The sequence below is a fragment of the Leucoraja erinacea genome, chromosome 28 (genome assembly GCF_028641065.1).
Source record: "Leucoraja erinacea ecotype New England chromosome 28, Leri_hhj_1, whole genome shotgun sequence".
Classification (NCBI taxonomy): Eukaryota; Metazoa; Chordata; class Chondrichthyes; order Rajiformes; family Rajidae; genus Leucoraja; species Leucoraja erinaceus.
In genome coordinates, this window is record NC_073404.1 from 14,979,177 (window position 1) to 15,001,603 (window position 22,427).

The 22,427-nt window shown below is 44.5% G+C and overlaps 2 protein-coding genes across 5 annotated transcripts in view; one reads left to right on the forward strand and one right to left on the reverse strand.

The window, feature by feature from the left end:
• zzef1 (zinc finger, ZZ-type with EF hand domain 1) overlaps positions 1-13,403 on the reverse strand; it is a 149,512-nt gene extending 136,109 nt beyond the window's left edge. For all 4 annotated transcript variants that reach the window (XM_055657837.1, XM_055657836.1, XM_055657838.1 and 1 more), the window contains exon 1: positions 12,879-13,403. In XM_055657837.1, coding sequence (XP_055513812.1) covers positions 12,879-13,289 — 411 coding nt within the window. In that variant the 5' untranslated portion in view covers positions 13,290-13,403. The remainder of the gene's footprint in view (positions 1-12,878) is intronic.
• Positions 13,404-15,475: 2,072 nt separating this feature from the next.
• LOC129710675 (neuferricin) lies at positions 15,476-21,811 on the forward strand. The gene is made up of 4 exons (XM_055657839.1): positions 15,476-16,425; positions 17,317-17,457; positions 19,231-19,417; positions 20,201-21,811. The coding sequence occupies exons 1-4, from the start codon at positions 16,149-16,151 to the stop codon at positions 20,409-20,411; spliced, it is 816 nt and encodes a 271-aa protein (XP_055513814.1). The 5' UTR covers positions 15,476-16,148; the 3' UTR covers positions 20,412-21,811.
• Positions 21,812-22,427: the final 616 nt, after the last annotated feature.

Genomic DNA, 22,427 nt, shown 5'->3' on the forward strand with positions numbered 1-22,427 from the left:
CTAGGCCGCCTAAGGGCATGTAGCCCCGCTAAGGTGACATGAGTGCGATAGGTGATTCAATGCTGCGGACACATTTACAAATTCAGGAATTCATTCAACACACTGCATTTCATACAGACATTTATTCCGCAAGAAAAAACAACATTGAAGACTCAAACGCGCGGCCGAGTAACTGCCGGGAGCAAGGCGCAAACTCGCGACCTTGCGGATATGAGCCGAGCACTCTACCACTGAGCCAGCCATTAAAATCTACGCTAAAAAATTTCCATTCCGAAGACCGACAAATTCTGAATTACGAAAAGTGTCTGGTCCCAAGGCTTTCGGATAAAAGGTTGTGCACCTGTAGTTATAACAGATTGTAAATAGTTTGCAAACTTAGCTCTTGTCACTGAGGCACGTCAACATGAAAATGACCCGCTGTTTTCTACACGTTAACAAATCTTCTGGGCAGACTCATCTTCCCCTCAACTTCATTAGCTCTGTTATTATTTTAAATGGCACTTCATCAAATAACTTCTGAAATCCAACTACATCACTCTAAGAAATCTCATTCATCACATTATTAACATCCTAAAGGACATTATAAAGAATTATATATAAAAATGCTCCCTTTTGTACAGCCTTAGTGGTGTAAATAAAGTATTGCTTTTGGCACTCCGCTATCACTTCCTTTATAATGTATTCCCGCATTTTACGATGACTAAGTGCAAGGTTGTAGTTCACAACCAGATATTCTGCTTTGCCAATGTCAACTAAAGGATATGTGAACCAGGACATCTGTGACAACTCTTCTTCACTGAAGTATTCTCTGGAGTGTCTTACATGCACACACAGGAGAAATGGCTATTCAATGTCTTATCCACAACACAGCATCTTCCACAGTGTAGCATCGCATCCACTCTGCAGGAGAGTATCAGCCTGAATTTATACTCATCTCTCAGAGATGAATTCTTCCCTAACTCGGTGCCAAGAAGCAACACACTGAACAAAGACGAAGTAGAGTTATGGGCCTGCCCCACTTAGGCGACTTTTTAGGCAACTGCGGGAGATTATGCAGTCGCCTCATGTTTGCGGGTGGTTGCCAGGTAGTCGCCGACATGGTCGTGAGGAGTTCCCGCTTTCTGGGAACTTGTCACAGCCTCATTATAGTGGCCGCGACTAGAATGAAGCCGCCGTGGAGAATGTGAGAATTCTCGTGCCGTAGGTGGGTCGCCAGGAGGTTCTAGTGGGTTGCCAGGAGGTCGATGGTTCTCGTAGGTTGTAGCCGGTGCTGACCGATGAATTTCATTGGCTCATTGGGAAAAAACAACGTAAGCAGTAGTTTTCAGAACCAAGGATAACTGACCGGTAATGTTAAATGTCTGCCGAGCTTCTGTAGCCGTGTATCTCTGGCTTCTTAAAAGCTGTCTCCACTCCTTCTCCTTCCTCCTCCCCCCCCCCCCCCCCCCCCCCCCCCTGTAAAGGACTTACCGTACACTGTGCTTTAGCCGTCTTAATTACAATGCCAACCTTCCTGTTCATCACAGTGTGTGTCTGTATCACCTTGGCTTTGCACCGTGGAAATTTCACTCAGACAGCGCTCCCCCCGCTTGCCCTGCCTGCATAACGGGCTGGTGAAGGAAGCGATGTGTTTGTGTGTGCGTGTGTGTTCTACTCTGACAGTCGCCTGTTTTTCAGGCAACTGCTGGCAACTCGACAGTCGCCGGCAGTCTCCTGAAAAATCACCTAAGTGGGACAGGCCAATTATGCAACTAGAATTAAAGAATGTACAATACCACCACATTCAAAAATTACTACAATCAGCCTGGTAAAGATATTGAGATAAATGAACTAACTGGCAAAATAGAACACAGACAAAATGTTAACATTTCATAACGTCAAGTAGCATGTCTTTTTAATAAAACGTAGGGGGAAATTAAGCGTAAATAGTTTACTCCAAATTTCCTTCTACATTTTATTAAAAAAATATGGTCTGATTGTTAAAGGGTTACTTGACTGAGGAAAGCCTGGGAAAATGTGCTGCCTGATTGTTACGGTATGAAACCAGAACTCCGTACATCCCACTTCATTTTCCATCTCTATTCGTGTTCTGTAGCAAGTTCTAGTTTCACTTTCACTGCATTTAATCCAACATCCAATCCAATCCATCGACACCCAAATCCCCACCACCCCACACTTCAATCTACCATCTAGAGCATATTTGAAATATTGCTTCGGCCTCTCACATGAAACATTTATTTTAACCATTAATAACCAGATACAGATATTCTTTGTCACAACTGTATTGGCATAAATGCCAGCTGGTTAAATGCCAGCTTGTAAGAATTAAAATATTTGGGTACATAACGCATAAGGGATAACCACAACATGGAAACAAACCTTCAAATCACACATCAAACACCCAATTACATGAATCCCATGTGTCTATTCTCCCCCATTCCCGTCAATCCCTCAGGATTCTACCGCTCAATTTTGTGGCCAATTATTTCACCAACCCACAATTCTCCCAAAAGAGGAAACTGAAGCACCCAGAGGAAACTCGTATGGTTACAGGGAGAATGTGTAATCTCCACACAGACGACACCAGAGGTCAGAACTGAACACGAGTTGCTTGAACTGCAAAGCTCCACTCTGTCACTCACTCAGCTTTTCATGCAAGTTCTGTACCTGCCCAGCACTGTTTGTTCACTGCTCCTACCTACCTACCAATGACCACAAAATCTTCAACACTCTTTTGAAAGCATTCAAGTCAACCTCTGGCTGTTCAGAAAGGCTCTGTATTTGAACAGCCTAATCAAAAATCGACAGTCTAAATCTGTGGAGCTGCTGTGAAAGCCGCCCAAGTATGAAACGCTTCACAGTCCTGGAACCACTCCCAAATCAATTGCTCCAATGGAAACTACTTATCATTAAATCATTCAAAAGAGTATTAGGCAAATACTGCAGAGGGATAAGAACAGGCAAGCTGGGGGCAGATGAGGCACATGGGCTGTATGAAAATGTTACCATGCTCATCCAGAACACACACACACACACTCTCTCACACACATACACACACACACACACAGGTGGACAGACCCCACAGAGAATCACTCCTCCAGCCGAAAGCAATGATTTGGAGAGTCAAATAATAAAAAGAATAGGTATTACAGCACACACAAACACTTGAGAGTTGACCTAAAACTGAATGTATATATCATGTAAAAATGCCTGTGTTACCATTTGGATATCCCTCATCCAGTGGCATGACTGTCGGCAAGGTATGGCCTCAAGAACACCCCAAGAAAAAATTAGCATTGCATTTCGGACTAGCTATGTAATCCTGAGGGTAGGGGTGCTGCTTTGTACGAGGTTAAATTGCCATTGAATCTCTTGCCACCATAAGAGTCTCAGACAATATATTAATCCCTCAAGCAATGTCTAAGCGTGGGTGATTATCACAGTATGTTTCTTGAATCTCTGCTGTTTACAGAATAGTGCTCATGTTTCTAACAGCAGATGTATGTAATGTTTAGAAGAGTGACCATCTCACAGCCCTCACAGGCCATTTACTGACAGCACATGCAGCAATGCATTGAGTGGCTCTGCCACCACGATAAGGTAACAAAGCTAATAGCTCCAAACTGGGCATTCATGTGATGTTGTGGATCAGCAGCTCCAGTGCTTAATCCTACTGCAATTTCTAATACAATATATTACTCCCTGCTTGAGTACATAGAAAGGAGAAGAGGGAAATCAATTTCAGATAATTTCAGATATCAAATGATAATATCAGAGTTTTCTTTTTTTCCCCGTCATATACAATTTCAGATTCCAAAAGAGCAACAAGCAGAAGCAAATGCCTCAAGCATCCTGAAACTTATAATGTCAGGTTGAAAACAGTAAGTTGAATTTAACCCCTTGAAGCCAGCTCAGTTCCAACGGGGAAGATTGCCTCTCTGCTTGCTGATACTTCAAATAACTTGAATATGGAGAGATTAGCCAACTTTACACTGAAAAGCAAGGACACTCAGATGGCCAGTGTGAGAAAGCAAAGGAAAATTGTGTGTCTTGGCCCTTAGAAGTCTGGGGCTGTGACAGTATGAAATTTCTAATCTTCAAATCTGACGATTGCCACATGTAGGCAGCAGAGTCACTAACGACAAACAACGTAATCTCATTAAGGCAGGCAGGGCAGTGGGAACTCTTGCACAACCCTAGTGCAACTGTAGTATCTGTGAAATAGACATGGTAAAAAGACGTTACAAGTGACAGATCGCACCAAACCTCTGCCAACCTCCACTACTTGTGGTGAATGGCAGTGACCAAAAACAACCAAGCTCAATGAAAATCCCCAACCTTGGCAAAGTCCACCATACAAGTGCCAAAGGGAAACGCTGAAACAAATCGCAACCATGTTCAGCCAGAAGTACTGAATGGATAATCCAACCTTGGCTTGATTCGGTTCACTCCACGTGGTATTGAGCAATGCAGCAAGGCAAAGGCTGTGGAAACAGTCAACATCCCAGCCAGCGGGGACGATGTGCTATCCAGAATTAGTCATGCCTCTACTCAAGCTGTTCCATTAGTTAGAAGACTAGCATTTACCTGACAATTGGAAAATTGCCTAGGTTATTACATATCCTGAAGGAGGAGGCTAAATCCAATCTAGCTATTCATGGTTCAGTGGCAGAAGATTTCATCAACAGTGTGATCAATGGTTAGTTCATCACTTTCCTTCCACTTCCTTAGGCTTGGCTGTGGGAGGTGTCCCCGTGGAACAAGGGCTGAAGTGGGCCATGCAAGGGGAGGGATGACAGCTCGTGGGACGACCAGAATGAGAACGCCGGCTGCAGCTGGTACTGTAAAATGGCAACTCTTGCATATAGACTCAGTTCAACAGCATCAGGGAACTAGTCCACTTGACTGGTTCCCCATTCACCACCTGAAAGACATCAGACATGCTAAATGCATTGCAGTTACTGACCCAAACTGCTCTGACAGTACCTTCCAGAACTCTATCCATCACTATGAAGAGACAAAATTAGCTATTTCAGAAGAACTGCTTTAATTCAAGCGAACAGCTCATTACCTCTGTCTAAAAGACAATTTGAAAAGGCAGTAAAAGCTGGTGTGACATTAAAGTTAAAAAAAGCCACAGATTAAACTTTTTTTGTTAAGTTTTAACTTTCTTCATTCTTCAAAGGTGTGATAGTTTATAAACGCAAAATTACATAGACCGCCAACCTTAAAGCACATTGTTTCTATAATAATCTATGAAAATTATTTCCTGACAGAAATGTTTGCCGTTCCCCACAGCACCTTGTAGTAAGAGGGACTGCATTTCCAATGCTGCGGCAAACATCCCACGGTGAAAACAGTGCCAGACTCAGTAACTCCTCTCCCAACCAATAGCAACACACATACAAAATTAAGTAGAGGCTACAGAGCCAACTGCGAATAAGAAATCCAATGTTTCCCATTATGTGGTTGTACATGAGACTCGTGCAATTTTATGATAAAGAAAATAATTATCTTTAAAACGAATCTTTTAAATGGCCCATCATTGTTTCTACATCTGGATTCCAACTCAATTTCAATGATTCAATTATACTTTATTGTCACTTGTACCGTGGTACAGTGAAATGCTTTGTTTTGCATACAACCCGGTAAAATTGTACAGCAGACCTCACCCAGGTACATGTGACAATAAAGTATAATTCAACTGAATCATTGAATCCCCTAGGCATCTAGCCTTGGATGAAATTCTTCCTGCAGCAATTTGCAGGTTCAAATTCTCAGTGAGAAAATCACTGGAAAATTGCTGAGGAACTCACCAATCCGCCTACTTCTGACCAGAAATGATATGTACAAGTGGTAACAGCAGCAAATACACATACTGGAACTCATCCTTACCAAGAGCTCCTATAAAGTCATGCATATGGTGTGAAAAGTTTAATTTGAATAAGTTGCACCAGGGGAAGAACTGACCAAAGATCTTATAGCGAAGCTATAAGATCTTTGGAACTGACTGCACCGCTGAAACATCAAAGACTCTTGCCACTAAAATTGTTTCAAGAAAAACCATGCAACTATTCACCGTCTTTAATTTCAAAATTCTCAGTCACGGTCGTGAACATTTGCAACTGCACAAGGCAAGTGTCAATGTCCATTAACAACAAGTTGTATTTGACAAGTTTAATCTCTTGGAGACAATAGATGCAATAACAAGAGTAGTCTTCAATAGTGCCCTGTACAAGGCTTGCCATAAAATTTCAAGAGGAAATGCAGAGAAGAAGTGGGTGAGCTAGAGATACTGGGCAGCAGTTTATCACAAGGGTCAAAGCCAAAGTATAATGGAGAAGTGAAAGGTGATGCGATGAGAAAACAAAGCATCAGGGCTAAACAATGGTCTAGGGGAACTCAGCAAATCAAGTCATCATCTGCAGAGGAACAATATTTCGGGTTGAAGTCCTTCTGTAGAAGTGTCCATTTCCCTCCACAGGTGCTGCCTGACCAGTTGAGTTCCTCCAGCACTGTTTTTTGCTCCAGTTTCCAACATCTGCAGTCTCGTCTCCAAAGTATTATGGCCAATGGAAGAACACAGAGGAAAAAAGGTTTAAGAGTTCAAACACAATTTGAAAGCATGAGTAGAGGCAAATAAAAATGTTGCTTTAACAAATAAGAGTACTAAAGTCAGAGGTAGAGCTGGCAGCTTTAAACATCGTATAAAAGTCATAGAGGTACAACATTTAGTCCCACAAAGATATAAAAATCACACCTTAGAGATTCAGGTTACTGAGACTGCTTCTGTTCTGCTTCTCTGGGTCATGGGAGAAAACTGAGCACCTGGAAGAAATGGACTTTTCATGTGTGTATGACTGCAGAAACAATATTTCATTTGAGCCTCTATGAGGTTCAAGTGACAAATAAATTGTATTGTGTGTGTATATTGTGTTGAGGAATGGAGTTGAGGAGAAGGTTTTTGTTACGCATAAAGATTGAGGCAGAGAGTCACAGCAGGAAGCAGGCCCTGCATCTGCATGTTTGCACTGACAATCAACAGTCCATTCACACTAATACCATTCTATTCGTCTCCCCACATTCTAAATACCCTCTAGATCCTATCCTCATCTTCGCACTGGAGCAATTTACTGCAGCCAATCAACCCACCTCTCTGGGTTGTGGGAGAAAACTGAGCACCTGGAAGAAACCCAAGCAGATACATCCCACACAGACAGCATCCAATGTCAGGATCGAACCAGAGTGTCTGGAGGAGCAGCAGTACCACTGTGCTATGCTGTCCAATAATGGGATGAAAGAGGAAAGGCCTTTCCAGTTGGAGAATGATGAGAGTGCATGAGGACCGGCTGTCGGAATGCATTTCTTACACAGATTCAGAACTGGGAGAAATATTTTAGCACAGATCTCAAACTGAAAGACAACATCTGTAGGGGAATGATAAACTGTTGAATTAAGGGCAGACAAAAATGCTGGAGAAACTACGCGGGTGAGGCAGCATCCATGGAGCTGCCTCACCCACTGAGTTTCTCCAGCATTTTTGTCTACCTTCGATTTTTTCAGCATCTGCAGTTCTTTCTTATACGAATCAAGGGCAGATGGAGGATTACTGCAGCTGAACTGTCTTTCTGCACCGCAATGATTGGTTAGCTTTTCCTGAAGACTGTTGAATAGCTACCACGCCCTTTTACTTTTTTTTCATTTGTTAAAAACTGGCATTGAAAAATGGTTGTCATCATTGGGCAAGACAACAACACCAGCAATTTGTACAAGGTTTATCTCCCATGGGAATCTGTTTGGCAACACTCGTTGGCTGGATTCCGACATTAAGTAAAGCTATCATCAAATTCCTGTACAATCCAGACTCAACCTGAGCAATTTCAGGTACAGAAAAGATGAAGACTAATGTCAAGATTGTACAAAATTCCATGAACGGTTCTTTGATTTCTTGGTAGAGCTTTCAGCTATGTTTCACCAAACATTTCTATGTAATACATAGTGCGTCTGCAAAACAAAAGCTGTTGTACAATCACTATTGATCCACTAGCATCTTAAATTACAGGAACTTTCTAGTCACAGCTTCTAGCTGAAGTAGAGAGTGTTTAATGCTCAAGCGCTGCACTTGAATTAGGAAATTAAAACATTTGTTTGAGCATTTAAAAAAAACAACTTTTGTTCCCTTTCTGTCTGATTGCAAGTCTGACAGGCCAAGTCTTTGGTCTCGCAATGTGTGGCAGAGATCATGCTCCTCTCCTCACAACTATTTAAGATCACAGCCAGATTTGGAAACCCAAAGCTCAAATCCCAAATCCACATCGTATCATTCCAGAGTACACACCGGACTAGATTGTGTACAGTACTGAGTAATATTTTATAGTAACACAAGGAAGTTAAATATTGGCAAGATGGAACAATCTGATTAATTTAGGGAGCAGTGCCTGGTGTTGACACATTACATTAGCCTGGTAATAAAAAGTGATAGAGATATGCAGGTCAAAAGAAAGGTATTGATCATTTTATTTTTTTCCCCCCCAATGTGCTTGATTCTAAGCTATTGCAAGCTCCGATAAAAAAATGGATTCACTTTACAGTTAACTTTCAATACCTCCAAAAGCAAAGAACACAACTCAGTTTCCACGGGCCGGAGGCAAGTTCCTATCTGAGGACAACCAAGGCTGATCAATGTGTTGTCACCAGGATAAATGAAAATATACTGGTAGGGACTCCAGAGATGCTGTCTGAGCCACTGAGTTACTCCAGCACTTTAGTCTATATTGGTAGGAAATTCCATTTACAGTCCATCGATCACTGACCATTTCAGGTGTTTGCTATTATCACAATGACTCAAAAGCTGCAAACTTTGAATCTTTCTCATTGTAATTAACTGCAAAGGGCCTGATCAAAGTCCCCCAGAACTTCAATCTGGTTAGAGTGAATGAATGACTCAGCCAGATGCATTGGCTTCATCAGCACAACAGAGCAGCCTGGTGCGTAATCCCTGGTCAGTCACTCTGAGATGAGATTAGTGCCTCATGAACTTTACTCCAAACACAAGCTCTGTTCGTCTTTGCCGTAAGACTTGTCAGAAGGCATTTCACCCTTGCACTTCTAGACTTCCACCCACAGCTCATTTACACCTCATGATGTCAGCAAGTTTTCATAAGTAAAAGTGAGAAAGAAAACGGCAACAAGATTTATGGATCAACGGGAGTAAGTGAATCACATGAACCAAGAAGTTAATGCTGCAGACTCAATAACCCAAGAGATTTTGACCAGGTGGATGTTGGGAGGGTATTTTCCCCTTCAGGAAAAAGCTAAAAATAGGGGGTCACTGTTTATAAATAACAGGTGGCCCTTTAAGACAGAGATGAGTTGCTTCCTCCTGTTAGTCTTTGGAACTATCTTCCCCAAAGAGCAGAGGTAGCAAAGCCCTTTCAAGCTAAGGTAGATGGATACTTGGTAAGCAAGGGATTAAAGGACTGAAATGCAGATTTGAATATAGCATTAGAACAGCCACGATTTTATTAAAGGATAGGGCAGACTCAAGGGCCAGAGTGGCCGATTCTGGTCCTAATTTGTTGACTGGGCTTTTCTACAGATGTCCCCAACCTGTTGCAGCTGTCCTGCACTTTCATTTAGGTGTGTCTGCCACACGAAATGTTCCCTCAGGCAATACACATTACAGAATTAAATACGAGCAGTCTCGACAATAGAATTGAAACTGTTCATCAGTTCTATGGACCTGCTCTGACAGTTTGAGATCATGGCAGTTCTACTTGTAACTTCGACTCTCACCCCCTTGCTTACCAAGTACACTTTGGCCTTAAAAATATTCAAACACTGCTTCCACTGACCTTTGAGGAAGAGAACTTTCTAAACTCAAAGCTAGAAGAGATTTTTCTTGTCTCATCTGCTTTAAACAGGCAATGCTTTATTTATTTTTTAAAACAGCGATCACTCGTTTTAGATTTACCCATAAAAATAAATATTCTCAAAATGACCCGTCAGGAACTTCTGTTTCAATCGTTCCTTTTTCACGCTTCTAAACCTCCACCCTTGTCGTCGTACTAGTTTCACTGTTGTCCTGTTGAGTTTCACTCTGTTTAACTCGTTATCACCTACCCTACAGCCAACAATGGACCATTGTGGGTTCCACCTTCCCTTGATCATCATTGCTTTTTGCATATCTTTCATTCATTTATTCTATATCTCTCGTTTCCCTTTCACCAGACTCTCAGTCTGAAGAGGGTCCTCGACCCAAAACGTCACCTATTCCTTTTCTCCAGAGATGTCGCCTGACCCCGAATTACTCCAGCTTTGTGTGGCTATTCTCAGTTGATACAAGCCTAGCCTGTCCAACCTTTCCTTATCAGACTGCCTTCCAATTTCAGACATTTATCTGAGTAACTTCTCTGATGTGCTTCCAACCCACTAACAACCTTCCTTACATAAGGTAACCATTACTGTACAATCTGTATAATCCTCCATATATGGTTTCTTTAATGTCTTTAAACAACTGATGTATAACCTTGCTTCTATTCCTTTAGTAACATAGTTAAATGTCCCAATTACTTGCCACATTACTCAGAAGCACCAAGTAACTCATTGTTTTTTTTGCAAATCGTATCCTGGGACAAGTCCCTCTGCAATCTCTCACTATTTAGATAACATTTTTTAAATTTAAAATGTCAAAAAGGGCAATACCTTCCCACCTAAGGACCCATTTGCTAGATTGCTGCCCACACATTTACTCTCTCTCTCTCTGGTAGTCTCCTTACGTCCACTGCAACCTATTTCCCTACCGAGTCGTGCCATCAGCAAATTTAACAACCGTCTTTGATACCTTTGTCCAAGTTATTTTGCATAAATTATGAAAATTGAAGGCACAGGCATTACATTTGCAATCAGAAAACAATGTGTTTATCATCAACTGTTAGCCAGGCAACCCATCACCAATAATCACAATAATCTCCATCTGCCATCTGATTGACAAGGAGCTATCAAATGCCTTCTGGAGAACTAAATACAGGACATCCTCCGGTTCCCCATTACCCACAAAACAGATAATTCTGCAGTAAATTAATCAAACATAAGTTACAATTCACAAAACCATTTAGACATTCCCAGATTACCAATTATTAACTATTTTGTTTAATTAGTTACAGGCTAAGAAATTAATGTGTACAATGCAAAATAAAATTGTAGCATTTGGCATTTCATAGAAACATAGAAAATAGGTGCAGGAGTAGGCCATTAGGCCCTTTGAGCCAGCACCGCCAAACAATATGATCATGACTGATCATCCAAAATCAGTAGCCCGTTCCTGCTTTTTCCCCATATCCCTTCATTCATTAGCCCTGAGAGCTATGTCTAACTCTCTCTTGAAAACATCCAGTGAATTGGCCTCCCCTCTGTGGCAGGGAATTCCACAGATTCACAACTCTCTGGGTGAAAATGTTTTTCCTCATCTCAGTCCTAAATGGCCTACCCCTTATTCTTAAACTGTGACTCCTGGTTCTGGACTCCCCAACATCTGCATCTAGCCTGTCCAATCCCTTAAGAATTTTATATGTTTCTATAAGATCCCCTCTCTCCTAAATTCCAGTGAATACAAGCCCACTCGACCCACTCTTTCTTCATATGTCAGTCCCGCCATCCCGGGAATTAACCTGGTGAACTCTGCACTCCCTCAATAGCAAGAATTTTGTTATATCATGTAGCTTCTTTGGTGTGACAAGTCATCTATGATGCCGCAGACAAGTGCTGGCAAACAAAATGAGTCAGATATTAGCAGAGGTGACTAAGAGCTAGTACCAGAGAGCTATTAACATCACCGATCCATGTCCTCTGAGTTGCTCCAGCATTTTGTGTTCTGCACTATTACCAGAGGTGGCATGTATTTCAAAATTCACAGGAAGGGAAATCTTAATCCAGTCTTTACAGACTTTGGTTCTCCCTTTCCAGACCAACAAATGCAATGATTGTTGTATTCCTTCAACAGCAATCCTTTAACCGCAACTTAGTAAACAAGGACTCAGTATCCTTTCAAAGGCTATTGTTGCTATTGACACCTGCTGTCAGAGACTGGCTTGTACTCAGCGGGGCAATAGGTTTGGCATCTTGGGACAGTGTGGGTGAGAGATGTCCCCTGTAGACCTGCTCAATTATCCCAAAAAAGCTAGTGTAAATACATTCCCAAAACTCGGCGTGCAGTTTAATATTAATCATTCTGACAAACTAGGTTAAAACAGGTTTTTGATGGCATTCGATTCCATCCTACCAAGGAAAGTATAAATTATTAAATCTGCTCTTCTAAGTTTTGAAATAACCTTCCAACTGTCCTATATATTTAACCAATCTTTTCTTCGAACGATAACCGCGCGTTGAAACAAGAGTGTTTTCCAAATTTACTCCGTAGAGTTCCTTAAACCACTCGCGGGGAGCGGCTCCGCTGCCCGCGATTCACCCATGCGGGCGGGGTGTCAATACGGGGAGGATAACACATAGACCACTGTCAGTGGAATCATCACCCCCCGGGTCTAACACGCCTGACCTACCACTCCCGACTCCCTCCACTCCATCCCAGCCCTCACCCGGATCGGGACCCCATGTCTCCTCCACTCAACCCGCCTGACTCACTCCAGACTCCCTCATTTCCACTTCATCCCCAAACGCCGACCCTCAGAAAACACCCCCACCCCCCCCCACCCCCCCATTCTCCCCCGCCTGGTCTCCACTCCTGACTCCCCGCACCCCTCCACTCCCAGTTTCAATCCTGATCGCTGCTGCCCCCCCCCCCCTCCCCTCCGCATCCCACACCGAAACTCCCTCCGATCCCGGATCTCCGCCCGTCCCGCCACATCCACCGCCTCCCTCACCTCCTCGCATTCCTCCTTGACGGCGAAACGGGTGGCGAGCAGGTCGCAGAACTGCGCCAGTCGGACGGTCTCGTCGCCTCGGGCCAGGCGCTCCTCCAGCCAGCGGATCAAGTGGCTGTGATGCTGCTGCACTACGTTCTCCGCCACCTCGTCCCGCACCTTGGCCGCCGCCTCCCGCAGCCGCTGGTGCTGGAACAGGGCGTCGGGGCTGGGCCCGCACCGCAGGCTCAACCCGGGGCTGGGGCCCGGGACGTGGCCTCCGTCCGCTGCCTCCGGGCCCCCGCCCGGCGCCGGGAAGCCGGCCTTGGCCGGGCCTCGCTCAGTGTCCGGGCCCAGCTCGTCCTCTTCCTCCTCGTCCTCCTCCTCGGCGCAGTCGGGCTGCTCCGCCCCGACGCTGTCGACGTTGCCCATGCCGGCCTGGCCGCTCTTCCCCCGGCCTTTCACCGATCACTGAGCCGGGTCCCCCCCTGAATCCGCGGCGCCGAGATCGCCGCCCACCCACCGGTCCCCCTGCAGCTGCAGTCCGCTACCCGCTTCCGGCTCCTTCACGACGCCCCCTTGCCTCACTGCCGGCTTCCGGCTCCTTCACGACGCCCCCTTGCCTCACTGCCGGCTTCCGGCTCCTTCACGACGCCCCCTTGCCTCACTGCCGGCTTCCGGCTCCTTCACGACGCCCCCTTGCCTCACTGCCGGCTTCCGGCTTCCGGCTCCTTCACGATCAAAGATCCTATAGCTATAAGATCTTTGTTCACGATGGCCCCTTGTCGCTTGAGCAACTCACACACCAGCGAGCGGCCATCACCAGGGATGTCTTACAGCTCTCCGTTTCTTTTCCGACCGCAGAACCAGCCAATTTCCCCTCTACCAACACTACTAGCTGGTCCTTACTCTTAACCAAAGGTTATCTAGTATCTTTGCTCTTAATTGCGTACAGTTTTGGTCTCCTAATCTGAAGAAGGACATTGTTGACATAGAGGGAGTACAGAGAATGTTCACCAGACTGATTCCTGGGATGTCAGGACTTTCATATGAAGAAAGACTGGATAGACTCGGTTTGTACTCGCTAGAATTTAGAAGATTGAGGGGGGATCTTATAGAAACTTACAAAATTCTTAAGGGGTTGGACAGGCTAGATGCAGGAAGATTGTTCCTGATGTTGGGGAAGACCAGGACAAGGGGTCACAGCTTAAGGATAAGGGAAAAATCTTTTAGGACCGAGATGAGAAAAACATTTTTCACGCAGAGAGTGGTGAATCTCTGGAATTCACTGGCACAGAATGTAGTTGAGGCCAGTTCATTGGCTATATTTAAGAGGGAGTTAGATGTGGCCCTTGTGGCTAAAGGGATCAGGGGGTATGGAGAGAAGGCAGGTACAGGATACTGAGTTGGATGATCAGCCATGATCATATTGAATGGTGGTGCAGGCTCGAAGGGCCGAATGGCCTACTCCTGCACCTATTTTCTATGTTTTTATGTTAACACCTTTGACTGCTCGCACTTCCTCCAGATTTAAGGCGTAACCATGGTCACTGACTTGGGCCCCAGATGTGCCTGTCTCTCTAATGGGCTACGTTGAGCAATGCCTGTTCCATGCGTACACTGGCCCTTTCCCCAAACTATCTCTCTTGGTCCCTCCAATCGCAACAGGGACAGAGTCCCCCTTGCCCTCGCCTTTCACCCCATCAGCAGTCGCATACAGCCCTTAATCCTCTGACATTTTCACCACCTCCAACAGGATGCCAGCACTAGCCACGTCTCCCATCTCCACCCCTTTCCGCCTTCCACAGAGACCGTTCCATCCACAACTCCCTGGTTATCTTGTCCCTTACCACCCAACCCCCCATCTCCCCCCCCCATGTACCTTCTCTTGCAACCGCAGGAGATGCAACACATGTCCCTTTACCTCCCCCCTTGACTCCACCCAAGGACCCTGACAGTCTTTTCAGGTTAGGCAGAGGTTCACTTGCACCTCCTCCAACTTCATCTACTGTATCCGTTGTTCCAGGTGTGGATTCCCATATATCGCCGAGACGAAGCACAGGCTTGGCGATCATTTCGTTGAACACCTCCGCTCTGGCCACCTAAGCCCACCTGATTTCTGGTTGTTAAACACTTTAACTCCCCCTCCCACTCCCATACTGACTTTTCTGTCCTGGGCCACCTCCATTGTCAAAGTGAGGCCCAGCGCAAATTGGAGGAACAACACCAAATATTTTGCTTGAGCAACTTACACCCCAACGGTATGAACATTGACTTCCCTAACTTCAAGTAACCCTTGCTTTCCATCTCTCTCTCCATGCCTTCCCCTTCCTAGTTCTCCGACCAGTCTGACTGTGTCCCTGATTACATTTTGATCTGTTTGTGTTGTTGTTATCTTCTCCTAGCTAACAATGATCTATTTGTTAGCTAGGAATGCCCTGGCGTTCCCTCTCTTTCTATCCCTCCCGCACCCAAATCGCACTAGCATCTCATTTGTACCCAACAAACAGCTAACAATGGCCTGTTTCCTTTATCATCGTTACATTTTTGCATATCCTTTATTCATTGTTCTTTATCTCTCTCCATCATCGTCTATATCTCTCGTCTCCCTTACCCCTAACCCTTCCTTCTCTCCAGAGATGCTGCTTGTCCCGCTGAGTTACTCCAGCTTTTTGTGTCTATCCTTGTTTGTGTACTTGTTGTCTGGTGTTGTTTCCATTGTGCCTGGATTGTATTGGTGCTGCTTTCCACATTTGCAAAGAACTTAAAAATGTCATTATCATTGGTGCCAGTTCCCACCATGCTGTCAATTTCACATGGTCCATATCTGATTTTTCATTTTTCTTGACATCTCTATCTCCATTTCCAAAGAGGTCGTTGGTGGAGAAGCTTTCTCATATTTGGCTGTCCTCAGAACCCTCTCCATCTTGCATGTGCTGCACGATGCCATGCACGCCGTTGTTCTATGAACCCAAGGTGGTAATTTTACAGTGACAGCAAGAGCGGGCTGTCACTTTAAGGGAAGGTGCTGCCTGCGCGGTTACTTTAAGAAGAGCTGTCTTTCAGAACTAACACTTCAATGGAACGTCAAGTTACTGAACTTGCAACCTAGGACGGAGGAAACTGTAGTGTTGGTCCTTCAGGAGAGTGTATTTTCTGTCACTTCAGACAGAAGAGGAGTTACTCTCTTGTCAGTCTGCATCGATGACTGTGCACTTGTGTGCAGGTTACTGAGGCTCTACTGTAGCTTCCGGGACCGGCCTGCGGAGAGCCCGGACACGGGCGGCGGAGATGCTGCGCTCACTGGTGCTGGGCGCCGCCTGCGCTGCCGCCGCCGCGCTGCTGCTACCCTCCGGCGTGTGGCGGCTGCTGAGCCGCGGCCTGACGCGGTGGTCGGAGCCGGAGGCGACTTCCCTGCACGGCCGCCTCTTCAGCAAGGCCGAGCTGAGCCGCTACAGCGGCGGGAAGGGCAGCCCAGGACTGTATCTGGCCGTGCTGGGCCAGGTGTTCGACGTGAGGAAAGGCATCAAACACTACGGGCCGAGCGGCTCCTATCGCTTCTTCGCAGGTGCGGAGGGGGCAGCGAGAGGGGTGGGGTCTAGGAGAGGACCAGCGCCGGGAGAGGGCATGGGAGCGGGGAATCAAAACCACCACTCTGCCGGCGACTAGGCAGAGTGCTTTGACTTGGTTTGTTGGCCCTACAGCTTCGCCTCAAGCACCTGGCGCTGCCACTTGCTCTTCCCCATTGAGCAGGCTGTTGCCCGGGAGCTTCACGTCTTCCTGGACCGGCAGCGTAGCAGCCTGCCCTGGTCACCAACAACACCTCTCTATCCCCCTTGCTAACGCCAGTGGCCGTGTTGAAATGCTGCAGCTTCTGATTGCCTTTCCAAACCCCACCTGTGTGGTTTTAAAACCCTTCGTCTGGAAAACAAAAGGCTAGTGTCTGCATCAGGCTGGGTCTCACTCCGCCCGTCCCCGCCTTCAATTAGGTTTGTTTAGGTTTATTAATGTCAGTTGTAAAAATTTGTTTTGCATGCTATCCAAACAGATTAGATACACCATGCATAAATACAATCGCGTCAAATTCGTACAATAGAAAGAACAAAGGGGAAGATATAGAGTGTAGAATATAATTCTAAGCGTTGGCGCGCAACAGTTTCATTGATAAAGTACAACATCGTCAATGGAACGGAAAGCAGCCTCGCTTATGGAAGCAAGGACGTTCAGAAGCCCGATAACAGATGGGAAGTTGTTCTTTGGTCAGGCGGTGTGCCTTTTCATGCTACATGTACCCCCTGCCGAACAGGAGTAGGGAGCAGAAAGAAAGCCGTAGTGGGACAAGTCGTTCATTATTTTGGATGCTCAATAGGCCAAATGGCTTGTTTATCGTTTATTGTTGACTAATCTGTGCAAAATGCCATCTGTGAAACTAAACTGGGGTTCTGTTGCTAATGAACAGGTCGAGATGCCAGTAGAGCTTTTGTGAGCGGTGATTTCACTGACAGTGGTCTAGTGGATGACGTAACAGGACTCTCCCCCACTGAAATGCTCTCTCTCCAGGACTGGCTCATCTTCTATAAGAGAGAATACATTTATAAAGGTAAGTCTATTGAGAGAAAGGTTGACAAAAAAACAAATGTGGGTGAAATAGTTATGTCAGTTAGGAAGATGTGAAGTCTGCAAGCTCGACCTCGGATGTGAAATCACCACTTGGTGTGACATCTCCTCTCGTCATATCCAACACTGATCTATCCGACGTTCTGCAGTCTACCCACCAGAACAATGAGCCTAGGTTCGGGTCAGAACCAAACTCGCTCATGGGCAAACTCCACCAGTGATCCATCTTGTCTTCTAACTGAGAGCAATGGCCAGAGAAGCCGTTTGATTTTTAAGAGGCAGGTGAATTGCATTGAATCATCTCTGTCTGAAGTTTGTTTGTTTTGAGCAGACATTAACGGAACAAGCTTATTTGTTACCAATTTTGCTCGGCGACTTAGTGAAAATTTATCGATTTCCAGAAGCACCAATCCCGCTTCTCCCTTTTGTAGCATTCCGAAGGAACTATTTCCTCCTGGATGCTGCAGGTCTCTCTACATCTCTTCCTACACCCTTTCCCCAATGCCCAGGTGAAGCAGCCATTGAACTACCTCGGATTTAATGTATTGTAATTGTTGCTCCTGGTGCGGCATTTTACATTGGAGAAACTAACCTCAGATTTGAGCATGGATTTGCAGAGGACCTGCGTTCAGTCTGCAGCAATGATCCCGACCTTCCAGTTGCATTTCAGTTTATCTCTCCATCTCTCTCCCACTCTCTGTTCTTGCCGTTACAACACAATGCAAGCTGAAGGAACACCACTTACTCTTTTGACCACATTGCAACCTTCCAGCCTCAACATTGCGATGGATGGTGCCAGACTGGGCCCACTAAATGAACTGGCCTCATGGTCCCTGTGCATACGATCTTACTGGCACTCTGTATTCGCATGTCCAGTAGCAAGGGTGTAAGGTCTCATGGATCAACACATGCAGTGAATGGATGGATATAGATAACATGCAGCCAGATAAGAGCTGCGTGTTTGGCACAGACACTGTCATTCCGATTTTCCAATCTTTGTGTTCCCTTGCCCTCTCATTCAAACGTGATTGCATCTGACTGAAGATATGCTAAGAGGAATGTGTTCTCTGCTTGGTCGGGAATTAGTAAGGATTTAACATTTGTGAACTGAGATGAGAATTCTTCATTTAACATGTGAATCTTTAAAATTTGCTTCACACCCGAGGTGAATGATTGTCAGTGTATTCAAGGCTGTGATTGATAGATTTTGGATACTGTGGGGATCAATAAGAACACAAAGTCAAGTTAAGTTTTATTTAATATCTTGGGCACATTCTACCACATCTGTTTATTATTTTCCAGTGTGGGCACCTTTGGTGCTGCCAGCATTAATTACCCATCCCTAATTTCCTTTTGAACAAGGATGTATGCCATGTATATAGTCAACCCTGTAGGGTAGTTTCAGAAACACACCCAATAGTGAACCAGGTAGTTTTAAAAACAGAAATGTATTTGTTGTCATTGTTACTCATTATGGTTGACCTCCAGATTATGAAATGATCTTAAATTGCAGTTACTGGTGGAATTTGAACTCTGATCTCTGATAACCTGTCTGGCAACATAACAATTCAGCCTACTTCCTCCTAAAGTATATTTACTGTACTGAACTTGAGTATTTAGTAGTAGTGAGCCATTTTTTTTTTTTACCAGTTAGATCTGTTGCTCAGATTCCAGTTTTCCAATTAGTTTATTGGACCTTTTTACTGAGCATTTATCAGCCACATAACAAAAGCAATTTTCTTTAACCTCCTCCAAGGCAGATTAGCTGGAACATATTATGACCATAATGGTGAACCAACCCAAGCCCTCATCCATGCAGAGCAGGTCACAGAGCAAGGAAGGAAACTGAAGGGAGAGTCTGAATTGGAAAACAAACAGTTTCCTCCCTGCAATTCGGAATGGACTTCCACCAAAGGCGGCAGAGTTTGGTGCTCGACTTACAGGTCAGACATTTGTTCTTTCCACTAACCTATGGTCTGGTGGAAGTCTGTCCCATTTGTGTTTTGACTCTAATGATGATGAACCTATTGGTGGAGCTGGTTGGATATTGTCTTCTACTGCATGGAGATCAGGATTTAAAATGTCTTCCCCAAGAATTTGCACATTATGAACAGATCATTTGGTTTATCTGATTCATCCAACCTTCGAACATATCAGTCCCATTCCCTGTGTAACCCATTTTCTCACACACCCCTTGCGTTAAGTCCCTTTTCATCCTTTTTCTATCTAACCTCCTCACTAACTTCACAGCAGCCATGTAACCCATATGAACATCATTGGGTGTGGAAAAAAAATTGGAGCAGCAGGGGGGAAAACAACAAGATCACAGGGAGAAAATGTGTAAACTCCACACAGACGGCAGCCAAGGTCAGGAATGAACTCGAGTCACAAGTTGAGGCAGCAGTGCTAACAGCTGATAATAGCTAACAGCTATTGTTCACTGATAGGAGTAACTGGATCTGGCCTCTCTTGCACATAATTGCAGCCAATCCATTTCGAGCAAACATGCATTAAAAATTTCCCCAAAGCACCCTGCAGTAACAAGAACACGGTTTTGCAACACACAGTTGCCCTTGCAGTACAAAGCCAGTGGAAAAGCAGGGGGGAGCGAGAGGTATGGACAAACAAGCTGCCTCAGAGATAAGAGTGAGTGGTTGCTTATGAACAGGACAAGTTACACCTTCATAGAATCCTAAAACACTGAATAGTAATCTTTCTCTTTCCAGTGGAGGAATAGAAAGGAATTGGGTTGGAGTCCCACGCAAATTGTACACGGCTGGATCCAAGAACCATCGCTGTGCCTGTGTGCGTACAGACGGCCCTGCATTGAATCGACCTGATTCAGCTCACTCCAGAGGGGACCTGGACAACCCTGCCCTGCGAGAATATCCAGGATGCCACAGCCTTTCACACTTTTGTGCCATTGTGGATGAATAGTGTTCTCTTGTCGGCCAGTATAGAGGCCATCAATATTTAAACTTTTATATAAATGGGTGGCGGGGGAAAAAAAAAATCAGTCAAGGAGAATATTCCTTTATGGGTATTGTTCTTGATGCTTGACTGAATAATAGTGCCAAGATCGTATTGAGGGTTTGGAGGGGAACATGTAGTTTTGTTTCCAATGAAGTTGATTCCTTGCATTATCCTTTCCCCATGCAGTCTTGAGTTCCGAAACTGCCTCTGATGTTAAACAAATTCTTGCAAAACAAAATGTAGAAAAGTGGGCAGCAATGTCATCAATAGTCATGAGAGTTTCTGAACTCCATGATTCACCATTGCTCATCATAAATCAAACCCACTATTGAGGCCTCACCCTGTTATTCACATTTTGTAGTTGAGTCACTCTCCTCAATGCCCATGGACCAGAGTTGGAAAACTTATGGTGCAACAGGCAGAATCAGATGCTGTAACTAATGTGCACGGCAGTGAATCAACACAACTGAGCTCCCAGGAGATCTGGACTATCCTGCCCTGTAGACATACTTGTGTTGTGACCCTTTAAGATTCACATTATTGTGGGTGAAGTTTAAATAAAATTATCAATGCAAAACCGTTTTACTAACAGAGGGCTGATTGTATAGTTTTTTTTCTAAGAGTGCTTAATAGAAATGGCTGTACTTTTCTTTCAAGGGCAAGATGAAGCCAAATTATGCATTTCATTTTATACTCGACTCAGGTGACCACTTGTACTTTATCGTTTGACTTAACGTTCTGGGTGCCAAATTACATAGCTGCTCGTGCTTTTTCATTGCTTTATTTTTGTTGGATTTCCAGCTGCTGCTGTGGGTTTATTAACAAATTACTGCACAGATTGCAGCTGAATGAAACTGCTGCTGTGCACATAGCCATCTCTGCTCTTGAAAGCCTGCAAGTTGACCCTTTGATAAATTTACTCAAGGATGCTAGAGCCTGCAATTCTGAGCTACTTGCAGCTAGTCCCAATTCCAGTTGTAATATTTTTGATTCCCCCCCCCCCCCCCACCCTAAAGATAAGCATCGATCTTCATAAGGTGGCTTTATCACCTTGGACAGGTTGTGGTATATAATACCATGAGACGAAAAGGAAGAATTGAAGTATGCATTGCTTCTTCCTGGATATGTACACCTGTTCCATCTGTGAACAATCAGGCTTAAGGCTACTTGTCCTCCATTCCTGAGAGAGATTGTACTGACCATGACCAAAAGTAATGGCATTATGGCATGATACTCAGCACTGTGGGATGTTAAGTACTGATGTTAAGTTTGCTGTTCAAACGAATAGGCACTGTAAATATGAAAATTTTATATTTTTCATAATGTAGGCAACCAGATGCAAATTAAATTTACTGTTTACTGTATGGCGTGTCTGTGTATATTTAAAAATACATCAACGTAGCTGTGGTGGCTTCCAAATCACACTGACATGTATTAGTGTTCTGACATTTCACAGGAATACCCATTAAAGTAACACTGATCCATAGCTCAAGCCACATCTACACATGATTCTGGTCTATGACCACCTTTCACCACCATGACCGAGAATTACAGAGTAAGGCTTGTGTTACCAAAGCTGGCTATATTGATCATCTCTATATCCGTAAGCACCAGTGTTAGCAACATCCTGGATAATCAATGTTGCAGCACTGACTTATTTGCCTACACACTGTAAACATAAGTAAACATACATTATTATGGGACAATTGTGCAACAGGTTTAAATGCAAGTGCAAAACAGATCTCTTCTAACACTGAAAAATGAAGTGGAGATAAAGTCCAAAATAAAAGTTTTAACCCATTGAGCACTAGCTGCTCAAACAGATCTCTATAAATTCATTTGTTCTTTTGTAATATTCTGTGGATTTATTCATAAAGCACTGCTCATTATAGAAGGTTTGGATGAACGTAGAGCATTGATGTTTGACAAGATGCAGTCCTCAATGGATTGAGATTACTCATTACTCAGCAGACTAAAAGA